The sequence below is a fragment of the Patiria miniata genome, unplaced genomic scaffold (genome assembly GCF_015706575.1).
Source record: "Patiria miniata isolate m_02_andy unplaced genomic scaffold, ASM1570657v1 HiC_scaffold_3, whole genome shotgun sequence".
Classification (NCBI taxonomy): Eukaryota; Metazoa; Echinodermata; class Asteroidea; order Valvatida; family Asterinidae; genus Patiria; species Patiria miniata.
In genome coordinates, this window is record NW_024037069.1 from 20,519,774 (window position 1) to 20,531,831 (window position 12,058).

The 12,058-nt window shown below is 39.2% G+C and overlaps 2 protein-coding genes across 7 annotated transcripts in view; one reads left to right on the plus strand and one right to left on the minus strand.

The window, feature by feature from the left end:
* Positions 1 to 6,018: 6,018 nt before the first annotated feature.
* On the minus strand, positions 6,019 to 7,713 carry LOC119738651. The gene is made up of 2 exons (XM_038213564.1): positions 7,628 to 7,713; positions 6,019 to 6,876 (listed from the first exon to the last, which is right to left on the minus strand). Exon 2 carries the CDS (start codon positions 6,733 to 6,735, stop codon positions 6,139 to 6,141), a length of 597 nt encoding a protein of 198 aa, XP_038069492.1. The 5' UTR covers positions 6,736 to 6,876; positions 7,628 to 7,713; the 3' UTR covers positions 6,019 to 6,138.
* Positions 7,714 to 11,011: 3,298 nt separating this feature from the next.
* Positions 11,012 to 12,058, plus strand: part of LOC119738860 (piezo-type mechanosensitive ion channel component 2-like) — an 83,848-nt gene continuing 82,801 nt past the window's right edge. For all 6 annotated transcript variants that reach the window (XM_038213829.1, XM_038213834.1, XM_038213830.1 and 3 more), the window contains exon 1: positions 11,012 to 11,384. In XM_038213829.1, coding sequence (XP_038069757.1) covers positions 11,306 to 11,384 — 79 coding nt within the window. In that variant the 5' untranslated portion in view covers positions 11,012 to 11,305. The remainder of the gene's footprint in view (positions 11,385 to 12,058) is intronic.

The window sequence follows — 12,058 nt, forward strand, 5'->3', positions numbered from 1 at the left end:
TTGAAATTGTAATCTTGTGTTATACTTCAAACCAAATCATTTTGTCCAACTTATTGTTGGTGATTGAGTTTCAAGTCTTGTCCAAACGTTTTGTGGGTGATTTTCAAGACTGCAAAGACTTTATTGGGATACGTCTCATGTCACTCTGGTCAAGTCCAAAGTCACTCTGGTCAAGTCTCAAGTCACTTTGGTTGAGTCTCAAGTCACTCTGGTCAAGTCTCAAGTCACTCTGGTCAAGTTTCAAGTCACTCTGGTTGAGTCTCAACTCCGGTCAAGTCCCAAGTCACTCTGGTCAAGTCTCAAGTCATTCTGGTCAAGTCGTAAGTCACTCTGGTCAAGTCTCAAGTCAGTCAGGTCAAGTCTCAAGTCACTCTGGTCAAGTCTCAAGTCACTGTGGTCAAGTCTTAAGTCACTCTGGTCAAGTCTCAAGTCACTCTGGTCAAGTCTCAAGTCACTCTGGTCAAGTCTCAAGTCAATCTGGTCAAGTCTCAAGTCAATCTGGTCAAGTCTCAAATCACTCTGCTCAGGTCTCAAGTCACTCTGCTCAGGTCTCAAGTCACTCTGGTCAAGTCTCAAGTCACTCTGGTCAAGTCTCAAGTCACTCTGGTCAGGTCTAAAATCACTCTGCTCAGGTCTCAAGTCACTCTGATCAAGTCTCAAGTCACTCTGGTCAAGTCTCAAGTTAATCTGGTCAAGTCTCAAATCACTCTGCTCAGGTCTCAAATCACTCTGCTCATGTAGGTCTCAAGTCACTCTGCTCAAGTGGTCAAGTCTCACGTCACACTGGTCAAGTCTCAAGCCACTCTGGTCGAGTCTCAAGTCACTCTGGCCGAGTCTCGGGCACTCGGTCAAGTCACAATTCTGGTCAAATCTCAAGTCACTCTGCTCAAATCTTCGAGTCTGTTCAGACAAAACAAGGGAGGCCAAACAATATAGCACCCAATAATATACAATTGAAGAAGTACCTGTAGGAATTAATACTAATGTTGACAATTTTAATCATCTATATCTGAAATTATATCATATATAACGTATATTATATAATATATAATTGCTTAATTACTAGCTGTGTAATATGTATTATAGACTGACGTGTTGAATAATGTTAGCGGGGCATTTTAAAATGTATCATTTTCATTGAAATATGACGGAATCTAGTTTGTTAAACCAGTGAGTTTTGGGTGTTTTCCCCTTCAAATTGCCAAGTGCATTTTGTAAATTCGAGAAATCGGTACAAATTTTGATTTGGGACAAAAACTGAAAAATGGACAAACTACGAAAATGCCCCTGCTTGGTGCATTTAAAGAGTATTACAGTTTAATATCAATGTACATGTATAAAGGGGTTATTTTCAAATTATTTAATTTTGTATATTGTGTCTTGAAAAATAATTTTTGAAACATTATCAGCGTTTTAGCATAATAGCAAACAAGGCCAGTTTCCAGTCTGTTTTGCGTAGAAATTTCCTTCTGCCCTCTTTTCCCTACAATAACTTTCCTGATTGGTCATTGATTATTCCAGTATTTTACCTCTTTATTTCTTAACTTCCTAAGAAATTACTGACACGAAGGAGCAGTCCTCTTTTTTTTCTCTCTACAAAGATACAAGGTTTTTTTTCCAGAAAATAATTGTAAATACGTAGCACCACCCATGCAAATTGTATTGTAGACATTGGAAAAGAAAATGAATCTTTTAACTTTTAATGGAAATCTCTAAGGTATATTTTTCTGTGTGAAACGTACTGTTGAGAATTGACGTTCTCCTATATTGATGGGTTTTGTGAAATGTGCAGTATTAAGCAATAACTAGAATCGTAGGCAAATTAGCCTCAAATATATAGACAGATTGCATTTGGCAGCCATCTTTGAGGTACACTCATGTGTATCCATGTTGAACAAAGGCACACACCTCAGATATGGCTGCAGCGATCTATTGGTATGGGCTCCTTGCCGGTATTCTATAGGAACACTACAGGGTGGTGCGAAAAGAAGGAAACCCACTTTTGACAGGAATTTTAACCTACTTAACTTTTTTGAAGTGTATTTTTGATAATGCAGTGAAGTATAGTTCTTCAACCATACATGGTGAAAAATCTTAGAAAAATCACACAAATCGTGTTATTTTGCTAATTTGTAAAGTTCAGTGTAGTGTTTTTTCCTTCAAATCAAGCTCCGGAGCTCAGTCAAGCGGGTGGAATAAAGCCGCCCGTGGACAAACAGGTTTGGCACATGACATTTTTAAACTACCATATCTCAGAGACAAAATAAGTTTGCAATCATTTTTTTCATCACTTATGTTTAAAGATCAATACCTAATAGCATTAAATTGAATTTTTGAAATATGCTCAACAAGTAGGTGAAAATCGCTGTCAAAAGTGGTTTCCTTCGTTTTTGCACCATTTGTATAGGAACTCTGAAAGGTTCCTCTTCAGTGTGGTATTTGTAGTCAGGTCCTTTTCTAAATGCCGAAGGTACTCTGCAGCATAACAAACTGGTACAGCAGACGTTGAACCAAAGAAACTAGACAGTGTTCCACATATTTTGGGCTTTTGACAATGGATAGCAGAATATTCGGACAAAAAGGTGTGCTGAAAATTTCCAAGGTTTCTGCAAAAAAACGATTGTTACTCCTGTGTGGCCATACTCCTTCTCATCCAGAATACTCAGTCAGACTCAGAACAGCCTTTGTACATTTTTAGGTTCTAACAAAGCACTGAGAAGTACCTAAAGCTATGGGCCTACGCTTGTTAGTAAACACATGTGGAACAGATTCCAAGGGATGGTAGCCCTTCATTATTCAGTTTCCTGTTAGCAGACGTAGGTCGGGTAATTTATTGTCCCAATGCAGGTTCTGGGATTGTTTTGCGGCGTTGCTTGGTGCTGTCGAGGAACTGCCTAGTTAGTCTTTTCCCCGTGCCAGATTTTGATGGCGTTTCCCTGAAATGAGAGTATTAACATTGTCTGGAAAACACAATACTGTTGAAAAAAAAATGTGGGTTTTGTCAAAGAACCAAATTCTCATTTAATCGCTGAAGGCACAAGTATACAACATTGAGAATAGAAAATGATGGGCATTATTAACACTATTAAACCTACATGTATATTTGAATATTTATTGCAGTATATATTTATCATTTTTTTAAAGGTTTTTTGGTTCAAAATAATTTTATTCATGTACATGTACCTGTAACATTATTAAAAAAAATAATTTTATTGATTTAACAAAAATATGGATGATTTATCCTGGTGCCTCAAACTTACGAATCAAGGTGTATCAAAATAGGTGAACAAAATTTCTGAAGTTATTCAGAAATTGACCAGAACGACCACAAAAAAATTACTTCCTCAAGTCCAAATCTCGGTGTTTTAATCATTACCTTTTATAAGTAGAAATGTTATACTACATGTAGTTTTAAAGCCCCTGACCAGTATTAATACACTGCTAGAAATTTGTAACTTTTAGTTATTGTTTAACAAAATATTCACATAAAATTGGCACAATGAAAAAAAAGTTACAAAAGCATACATGTACACTAATAAAAAGTCCTTTAGGCCAAAAAAAAAAGTCTCCGGTTTCTGGTATGCGCGCGCGTCGCCGTAGCCATGCGCATCGGCAAAATGAAAAAAAAAAATTTTTCAATGAAAGATGATGTCTCAAAACCGCCAAACTCACTGGTTTGACTGGAATCCTGCTGCTGCACAATTTTAACGTGTTTTTAGATTGGGTTATGGTCGAGAATAAGCGTTAAGTGGCCTCTCTGGACTCCCATATATTTGCACTAAGTTTAGTCGGGCACCATTTGCAGTCATCAGCCGACATTTGAGGCAAAAAAAATCAGGTAAAAAAAAAAAAGCAGCGTCGCCTCACCACTTTTTGTGCAAGCTCCATACCAGAAACCGGAGACTTTTTTTTTTTTTTGGCCTTAGTGATAGCCTCCTAAAATTGTGCACGTGCATGAATGAACAATGAAATATACACTTGGCAACAAATTCATTAATGGACCTTGTGCATTGCAGCCACCTTAGAGGGCAACATTTATTTTAACTCAGTAACGGTAAATGCACAAAACGTTCACTCATGCATATCAAAGCAAAACCAAGGCATTGCCCTGTAAATTGGCTTCTACGCATAAGGCCTATGCGAGTATAGAATACAAGTATGAGAATACAAGGACATGAACATTTTGCATAATGAAAACAATTCATTCTTATTATCAAGTTTTGTTTTCTTCTGTTGTCAGTGCATTCACCATCTATATGATATCGCCATGATGGATCCAAAGTGAGGCTCTATGCACAAAACATAAACTCTTTCATTACTTGACTAAGAGGTGGCCAAGCTGTCATGTGAGAGAACCCATTCAAGTGGCCAAAGTTTATAACTATAGCCTCACTTTCAAGTCAACTACAATGGGTCCATTGATACTCATTGTGGAAAAAAACACCTAAAACTGAAAATAAAATTAGAAATTTGGAGAACAACCAATTGTTCTTAAGTCCGTCACTGAGCATAATTGAAATTGTAGACTCTTTGTTTGCTAATCGTTTCGGTCTTTCTTAGGACCATATCGTTTGGCCCACTTATTTTGTTGATTTGTATATTTCAGGTCAATCTAGTCAGCAGTTTGCAGCAGTTTTTATTAATTTTCACTCTTGTTTGCTGTTATAAGTTTTTGGGAAAAATACTTGTCAGTTCATTTAATTAAGAAGTTGATCAAATGCAACAATTGTGAACATCAGCCTTCTTGTTTTAACAATTACACCTAAAAAGCCAATTCGCATTTTTGGTTAGTCACTGTGCGCTGCACATTTTTGCGTCATTAGCTTTTGGCCGTAAAAAATATGCTTGTCGCGGTCTGCAAAAAAACTGCATCCGTCATAATTTTCAAAAAATTGATGTTTACTACATGTTGACGTCTCGCAACACAGAATGCTGATGTATGTGTTTGCTGTGTACGGGGGCTTCCTAGAAATCTAACCTTCAGTATTATAAATAAAGGCCAGGAATTGTATGGGAAAATTCAACCTGTTGAACAGTGTCAATTTCTTTTGATGTTAAACTTACACCCCCCCCCCTCCCTTGTTAAGTTGGAAAACAAGTTGAATCTACATGGAGACAACAGGGTCATACTTATGTACTCATTTATTTGCAGTACTTGAACATCACAGAAAAATGAACAGTATTAATTTGGAAAATGTTGAAAATATAAATAAACTTTGAAACACACGCCAAATTAGACACTGGGCATTTTAACAATCAATCCTTGCTGTGACACTTTGGAAATTCAATTTAGGCCAAACAAAAAAAATGGCGTGTTTACGGTAACGGCCTGAAAAAAAATCTAGGTAGGTAGGTAGGGAAATAATTTTATTTTGTATTTTTTTTTTTCATTTCAGTTCTGCATGCCCATGCGTGTTCTTTTGCAATTTTTTTTTATAAAACCACTATTCAAGCATTGAAGATATTCAATCGATACATTTCAATCCAAATTAATTTGTATCGTCGGCCAGGGTTCTCCCCAGGATTTTTTCAAACGTGGGGGAAGATTTGCTGTGATTCAACAACCCGAAAATGTTTGAACTTTAGAAGCTCTCTGGTGCATTTTAGAGCAAATCTGGGGGTCTTTATCTTAAGATTTGTCCTTGCAATTCAGAGGAGATCTAGTAGGTCACTAATATTTTTGTAATTAAAGAAAAAAAAAACCCGATGCGTTTGTGCAAAAATAATCGTACTTCGTAGTTTGAGAATTCAAGTTTTGAGATCGTCGCGATTTTCGCACGTCAACACAGGTATGTTTGTGTCAAAATCATGGTCAGATTCAAGTGTGGAAAATGGTTTTTGTTCGTGGCAAATAATTAAAAGTACTTGAAATGTTTGAAGTTTGTCAATTATCAACCTTCAAAATGGCAATAAAAAGTTTGAGGTCGGCAATTTGGCCGAAATAATTCCAGGTCGGTCGGGTTACCGTAAACACACCATTTTTTTTGTTTGGCCTTATGGAAAATAGCTTTATCTTAATTTGTTTTTTTAAATGTGGAAGATACGGAAACATCACAAAGGATGAACTGCGCAAAGGAAGCCTTATTCTGCGAACATGGGATGACAAAGCAAGAAAAAGTCAAGTTCGGATCATCCAATTCAATTGTCCTTGTAGAAAACATGGGGACTGGCGTATGTAAAAGCTCTCAAAAAGACCACATTGGCAAAGGCTAGAAGATAGTGAAACCAATCAACGCGCCGGATACTAGCCAAATCTCCTTCAGTCCCGACCGCTGCAGCAATGCCGTACAAGACCGCGCCCAGAAGTCCGAAGGGGTTGGTGTGCAAGACGCTGAAGATTCCTATGGAGACGACGGCCAAGGACGACACGGCCGAGACCAGGAGTTCCTCGGTGCGGGGTGCGAGAATGTCTGTTGCCTTGGACAGGCAAACCAGTGCGAGGGCGCTACCCATGTGAAGTGCGGACATGACTGAGTTTGTGTACCATCTGTGGAAACCGCTCGCCACCAACGACGTGCCGAGAATCGTGGTAATCCAAGCCAGACCTTGGTGCCAGTACAGGACCTGCGGGGAAGGGGTTGAGCGACTGAAGCGGTAGGCACCGCAGCTAGCCGCCATGCCCATCAGAATGAAGCCGGCCGAGGCGAAGAGGTTCTGACGAAGGATGAAAAGGGCCGTTCCAAAGGACGTGAGGGCGAGGACCAAGTCCGACAGCGCTGTGCTCATTTGCTGCATCTTGCTCTCTGTTGCCTTGTTCTATGATTTTTCGAGGGATACTTTTTAAAGATGATCTTGTAAGTAGTAACAAGCGAGAAGTGGCTCCTCAGTGCAACTGTGAAGTAAGCTTTTGTACAAGTTCATTTATACGTAGTCCACCTGAAATTGAAAGGACATAAAAAAGAAATTCAAGTAAAATGCAAGATCATTAACATAAACATGATAAATGAGCAGTTAGTGATAAATATACATCATGAATGAATGTGATGGGGGGGCATGGAAGGTTAAGAAATTAAGTTATGAAACATGGCATGAGTCTAAATTCCCTCCAACTCGCAGTTCGTCCAGGATAATGAAGATTCACCACTGTTCACCATGTTCACCGACACCATTTTGTTTGTTCACCACACACATAAATGATTTGTTAATCGTAGTGGCTATAAGTATCATTGCAGCAGCCGTAACACGGTTTTCAACTGCTATTGTTACAGTATTGCATAATCACCATTGAGAATCTACAGTTGAAACTACCTGTCTAACCAGAACGCTTTGGTAGTTCGATTGGTTATACCATACGTTCGACTATACGTTTTCTTTACTTTCGTGGAAAGAATGTTGCATCCTGACCTGACGCCCTTTCTTTCACCATATATCATCTCAATAAAGGTCAGTCATGGCAAAAATGTTTAAAAGACATGAACATTTCACCCAGATCCTTTCATGTTTTGTAATGTTATGAAATACTTTGAAAAATGTTCTTGACCCTCATAGACTTTGTACACAACCATCGCAGATCGAAGACGAACTGGCGTCTGGCATGTCTGGGTACATACATCATACATTCATTCCAAACCGCTTAAAATCCCACCAAAACATAACTGGATCTACGTTATGGAGATCGAGAACTCACTGTGGTCACATTCCTTGCATGCACTGCATGAGAGAACATGGAGAATGGAGGGATTCCTCCATGACACATGAGACAGCCAGGTAGCCCGACTGCGTCTGGCCGTACAGTACTATCGCAAGCTCTGTAGTACGGCCAGACGCTGAATGCTTCCAAAAAGACTGAATTTTTTGGGCCGCCGATGTAGCGATTTTGCTACATCTTTCGATCGCAATTATCTTTTCATCCAGGGCACAAATTTCCAAAGTTAAGGTTCGTAGTTGTAGAGCAACTCATACCTTTTCGAAAAAACGTTGTTTGGTCTCAATATTTTCATCCATCTGGCCACAAGACGAATTTCAGTCATCAGATTCCTCAAATATCGTCCCCCATGCGATCCCCCATGCGATTTCAAAATGGCGGCCGTGCTGTAATGTATGCAATATGCAGGCGCGCCCGCGCAAACTCATGAATATGCATAACAGTCTGTGACGTACGACCTCGTGTTTTTGGACGTGCGTGCGGCGGGCCGTACGTCCAAAAACACGAGGTTTTACGTCACAGACTGTTTATGCATATTCATGAGTTTGCACGGGCGCGCCTGCATATTGCATACATTACAGCGCGGCCGCCATTTTGAAATCGCATGGGGGATCGCATGGGGGACGATATTTGTGGAATCTGATGACTGAAATTCGTCTTGTGGCCAGATGGATGAAAATATTGAGACCAAACAACGTTTTTTCGAAAAGGTATGAGTTGCTCTACGACTACAAACCTTAACTTTGGAAATTTGTGTCCTGGATGAAAAGATAATTGCGATCGAAAGATGTAGCAAAATCGCTACATCGGCGGCCCAAAAAATTCAGTCTTTTTGGAAGCATTCAGCGTCTGGCCGTACTACAGAGCTTGCGATAGTACTGTACGGCCAGACGCAGTCGGGCTAACAGCCAGGTAGCAAGATTGAGTCCACTGCATGCATGCTGCGCGCGAAGCGAAATTCCGAAACAAAGAGCGCCGCCTTGTGACGCTTGTGAACCATTTAGAGCCTAAAAGGGAAAGATTTCCATATACATCATCATGTACGAAGTTCACTCAACACCCTGTGTACAAACCCTATGAGATTGGACTGAAAAATTCTAAGTGTTTTCTAAGAGAATTCTTGTATTTTCTCACTGCTCAAATTGACTTTGATGACATGAAATTGCTATCTGGGGGCTTTGTTAGTCAATACAGAGGAAAATTAGTGAACTTCGTATATATATGGAAATCTTTCCCCTAAAAGTGGACCCCTGGTGGCGCTATGGCGCTCTTCCTGCCCGCGAATTTCTTTTCCGTACTATAAGTAGGCGGGATGCTCCAAAGTCATGAATAATGCAATATAGTTTCATGAACAATCATTATCAAGAGCATTGTTGTTATTTAGTCAACCAGTTACCTTTAAAGCATTTAAAAGTACAGACGTCGTCAATCTACCACAGTCATTAGCCAAGAGCCGGACATGGTTCGAATCCACGTCGTCGCTGATCGGCTGCTCATTCTCTTCGACTAAATGATTTTCTTCTCTGGATTTCGTTGAGGTATAATTTTATTTTAAGGGAAAAAAAGAGAACGAGGACAAAGTGTTTTGATTTGAAACGATTAAAACTTGAAAAGGAACACTGAATTATGCATGCTTTGGGCAAACCACCTACGGAAACAAATCGCCGCCCAGCCCCTCGAACTTGAAGGGGAAAATTAGCGCGTTAAAAGTCTGATATTGGTGCATGATTTCCTTAAAAAAAAAATAGCCCTCGGAAAAGGCCTTTATAAAATTGTTACTAACGTCTCAGTTTATGGAAATTGAAAAATTGCACGACGTGAAAGGGAAATATCGTACACAAAATTGACCTCTCACTTATTCCGAAAACCTAAAATACATGTGGAGCACTCGATTGTATAGGTGAACATCATTTTGGCGGTCATTGCAGTGAGTGAAAACCGAAACTTATAGGAGACCAAAATGTCTTTTTCAGGACACACAATTGTTTTGAATGAAACAAGAAGGACTAAATCCTCATTAACAAAATGACCGTTGATGAGAACTGTATTCAAGAAAGCCAGTGAATCTAGAATCCATGGGATATGTATGTAGGCTAGGTACTAGCAGTACTAGGTAGGCAAATTGTCGGGTTATAATCGATTTTTTTCACGCAATTATATGAGTACGCGCTGTAGAAACAAACGTGATCGAAACAAGGAGACCTAGGTACGAAAATCCGGATGAGAGAGGTCGCTGAAGTAAAATTCGCTTCTAGCCATCTCCAACTGATTTCTCATCATTTTTTTCATGTGGAATGCCAAGATAAAATTCCAACATGAATGTTTCTTTGGCTGGGGTGATTACGGTTATAGAAATCGTTTTTGTCCAAAATTATAGCAAGAGAAAGGGCAACCCCGTGTAAAATGCCTTCAGAAAAGAAGGGTCCGGAAGCTCACTGAGACGAAGTGTCGTACTTTCAAGCTCTTAAAGGTGGCATTGAGGGGTTATTTTCACTGGAAATTAAAGATTATGACCTCTAGGACAATTTTCAGTTCTATTTTACCATGGATAGATCCGTCATATTTTTTTAAATTCCACTTTGAAATAAAGCCACCACCGCTAACGGTGGCCAATCCTATGGGCGTTTATTTACTGTGTGGGCATTTCATAAAATACGGGGTGATGAGTAAAAGAAAAGAAACCCGAATGGCAGGACCAATTATTTAGTTAAGTTCCTCAATGCAGCACTTTCAAAATCTGTGATATGAAAGGCCAATTAATAAGGTTTTTTTTAGTACAAGAATCATTCAAATCGCTCATGTACTTTTCAAGTTACGGCAGTTTGAACACAAACACCGTTTTAAAGGTCTGTCCAGGGATCACAGAAAGGTCAGTGTTCTTTCAGCAAGACAAACAAACAATCGATGTAGGCCTTTGTGAATTGTTTTCGTTTTCCTCAGTAAGCCAAAACCTTTTCTTGTGATCCGTGGACAGAAGTTTAAAACGGTGTAAATTTGTGTTTGAAATTCCGTAACCTGAAAAGTAGAGATTCTGGCGTCGCCACTGTGTGCATCACCTTAGATAATCATTTAGACATAAAAATGTGTTCTTTATAATTTTGTATAGGGGATATTTTAGAAACCTTTGCTTCGTCTTCGGCGGCCTCCGACTTCTAAATCACTGGGATGAAAACTAAACAAAAATATTCCAACTTTTGGCTTCATATCAACCGATTGAATGTTCCTGAAGCATTAACATGAAGTTGGGAAGACGAAAGCCAGAGTCTAGTCATTTGAAAATTATGTGCCCCCATAAAGAAATTGAACAGCGCCCTCCCTTGACCATTTTTCAAGGTTATTTTGATGTGTTTTTTTTCATTCATCGATTACACACTGCACTGGTATCACGTGTACGTCCAGCCAAATGACACAAAAGGCGGGTCAATTTTATTTGTTCACTTTGCTGTCAATGCCGTTTGTGCAATCTTGATGCGATCTACAGCGGCACACTGAAGATGTCTGCATTTAGCTGATATTAATCAAGCTGTTAATTTGCCTTAGGTAGTTTACAAACGAGGGCAAACGAGGGACCTGTTTTTTGCCCTTTCGTAGCGTAGCCGTAGACGGGGAGTTCGCGGGCCGGGGCTGGGTCGCGAAGCTCGCGAGTGATTTGCAGCCAACATGGGGTTCCTGGATATGGGCAAAATGGCCCTGTCAACGGCATTGTTCAAGCTCGTGTTAGGAGTAACGTTGTTGGGAGGTATGTACATTGCACATGTATGCCCATTAACATTATGGATTATGTGATTATCCTGCAATGGTTTTTATTGAAAATAAGCATTGTATCAAGTTTATCACTGTTTTACAAAAATTGCAAAAAAGTCATATATGATATAATTGATCATGTTGATAACATTCAATGATTCATTTATTTAGTCATGTTGTTAGTATTGAACATTGATTTGACAGTGTCTTTTAACACATTACAAAAGTTATAGTGTTCTCTAACCTATAAAAAAAATCAAACTTGGCGCCCCCGACATGCTTTCTGCGGTGCCCGCCATGCTTCAGAAGTCGCCGCCAGGCTTTAAAAACCTGCGAACATGGCCAACAAGTTAAACATTTTAGACTCATCTTTAAAACCTACGAAGACTAAGAGGGGACATCGGTGATATGAAGATTTTTATTTCGTAATACGTGCGTACGTAATATCACCTTATATACGTAATGTAAATTATTACATGATGTTATTAATTACGCACATACGTATAGTAATAGTGTACATGCACTATAAAAGATATTTAAAACAGTTAATGAGTTACAAAAATTATAGGCCTACATGTAAATATTCCACCTTATTCCTGTTCCCCTGTAGCTGCAAAAATACAATGTTAAAATTTTATTCTTTTGATTTAAACTTCAAAACTTTGAAAA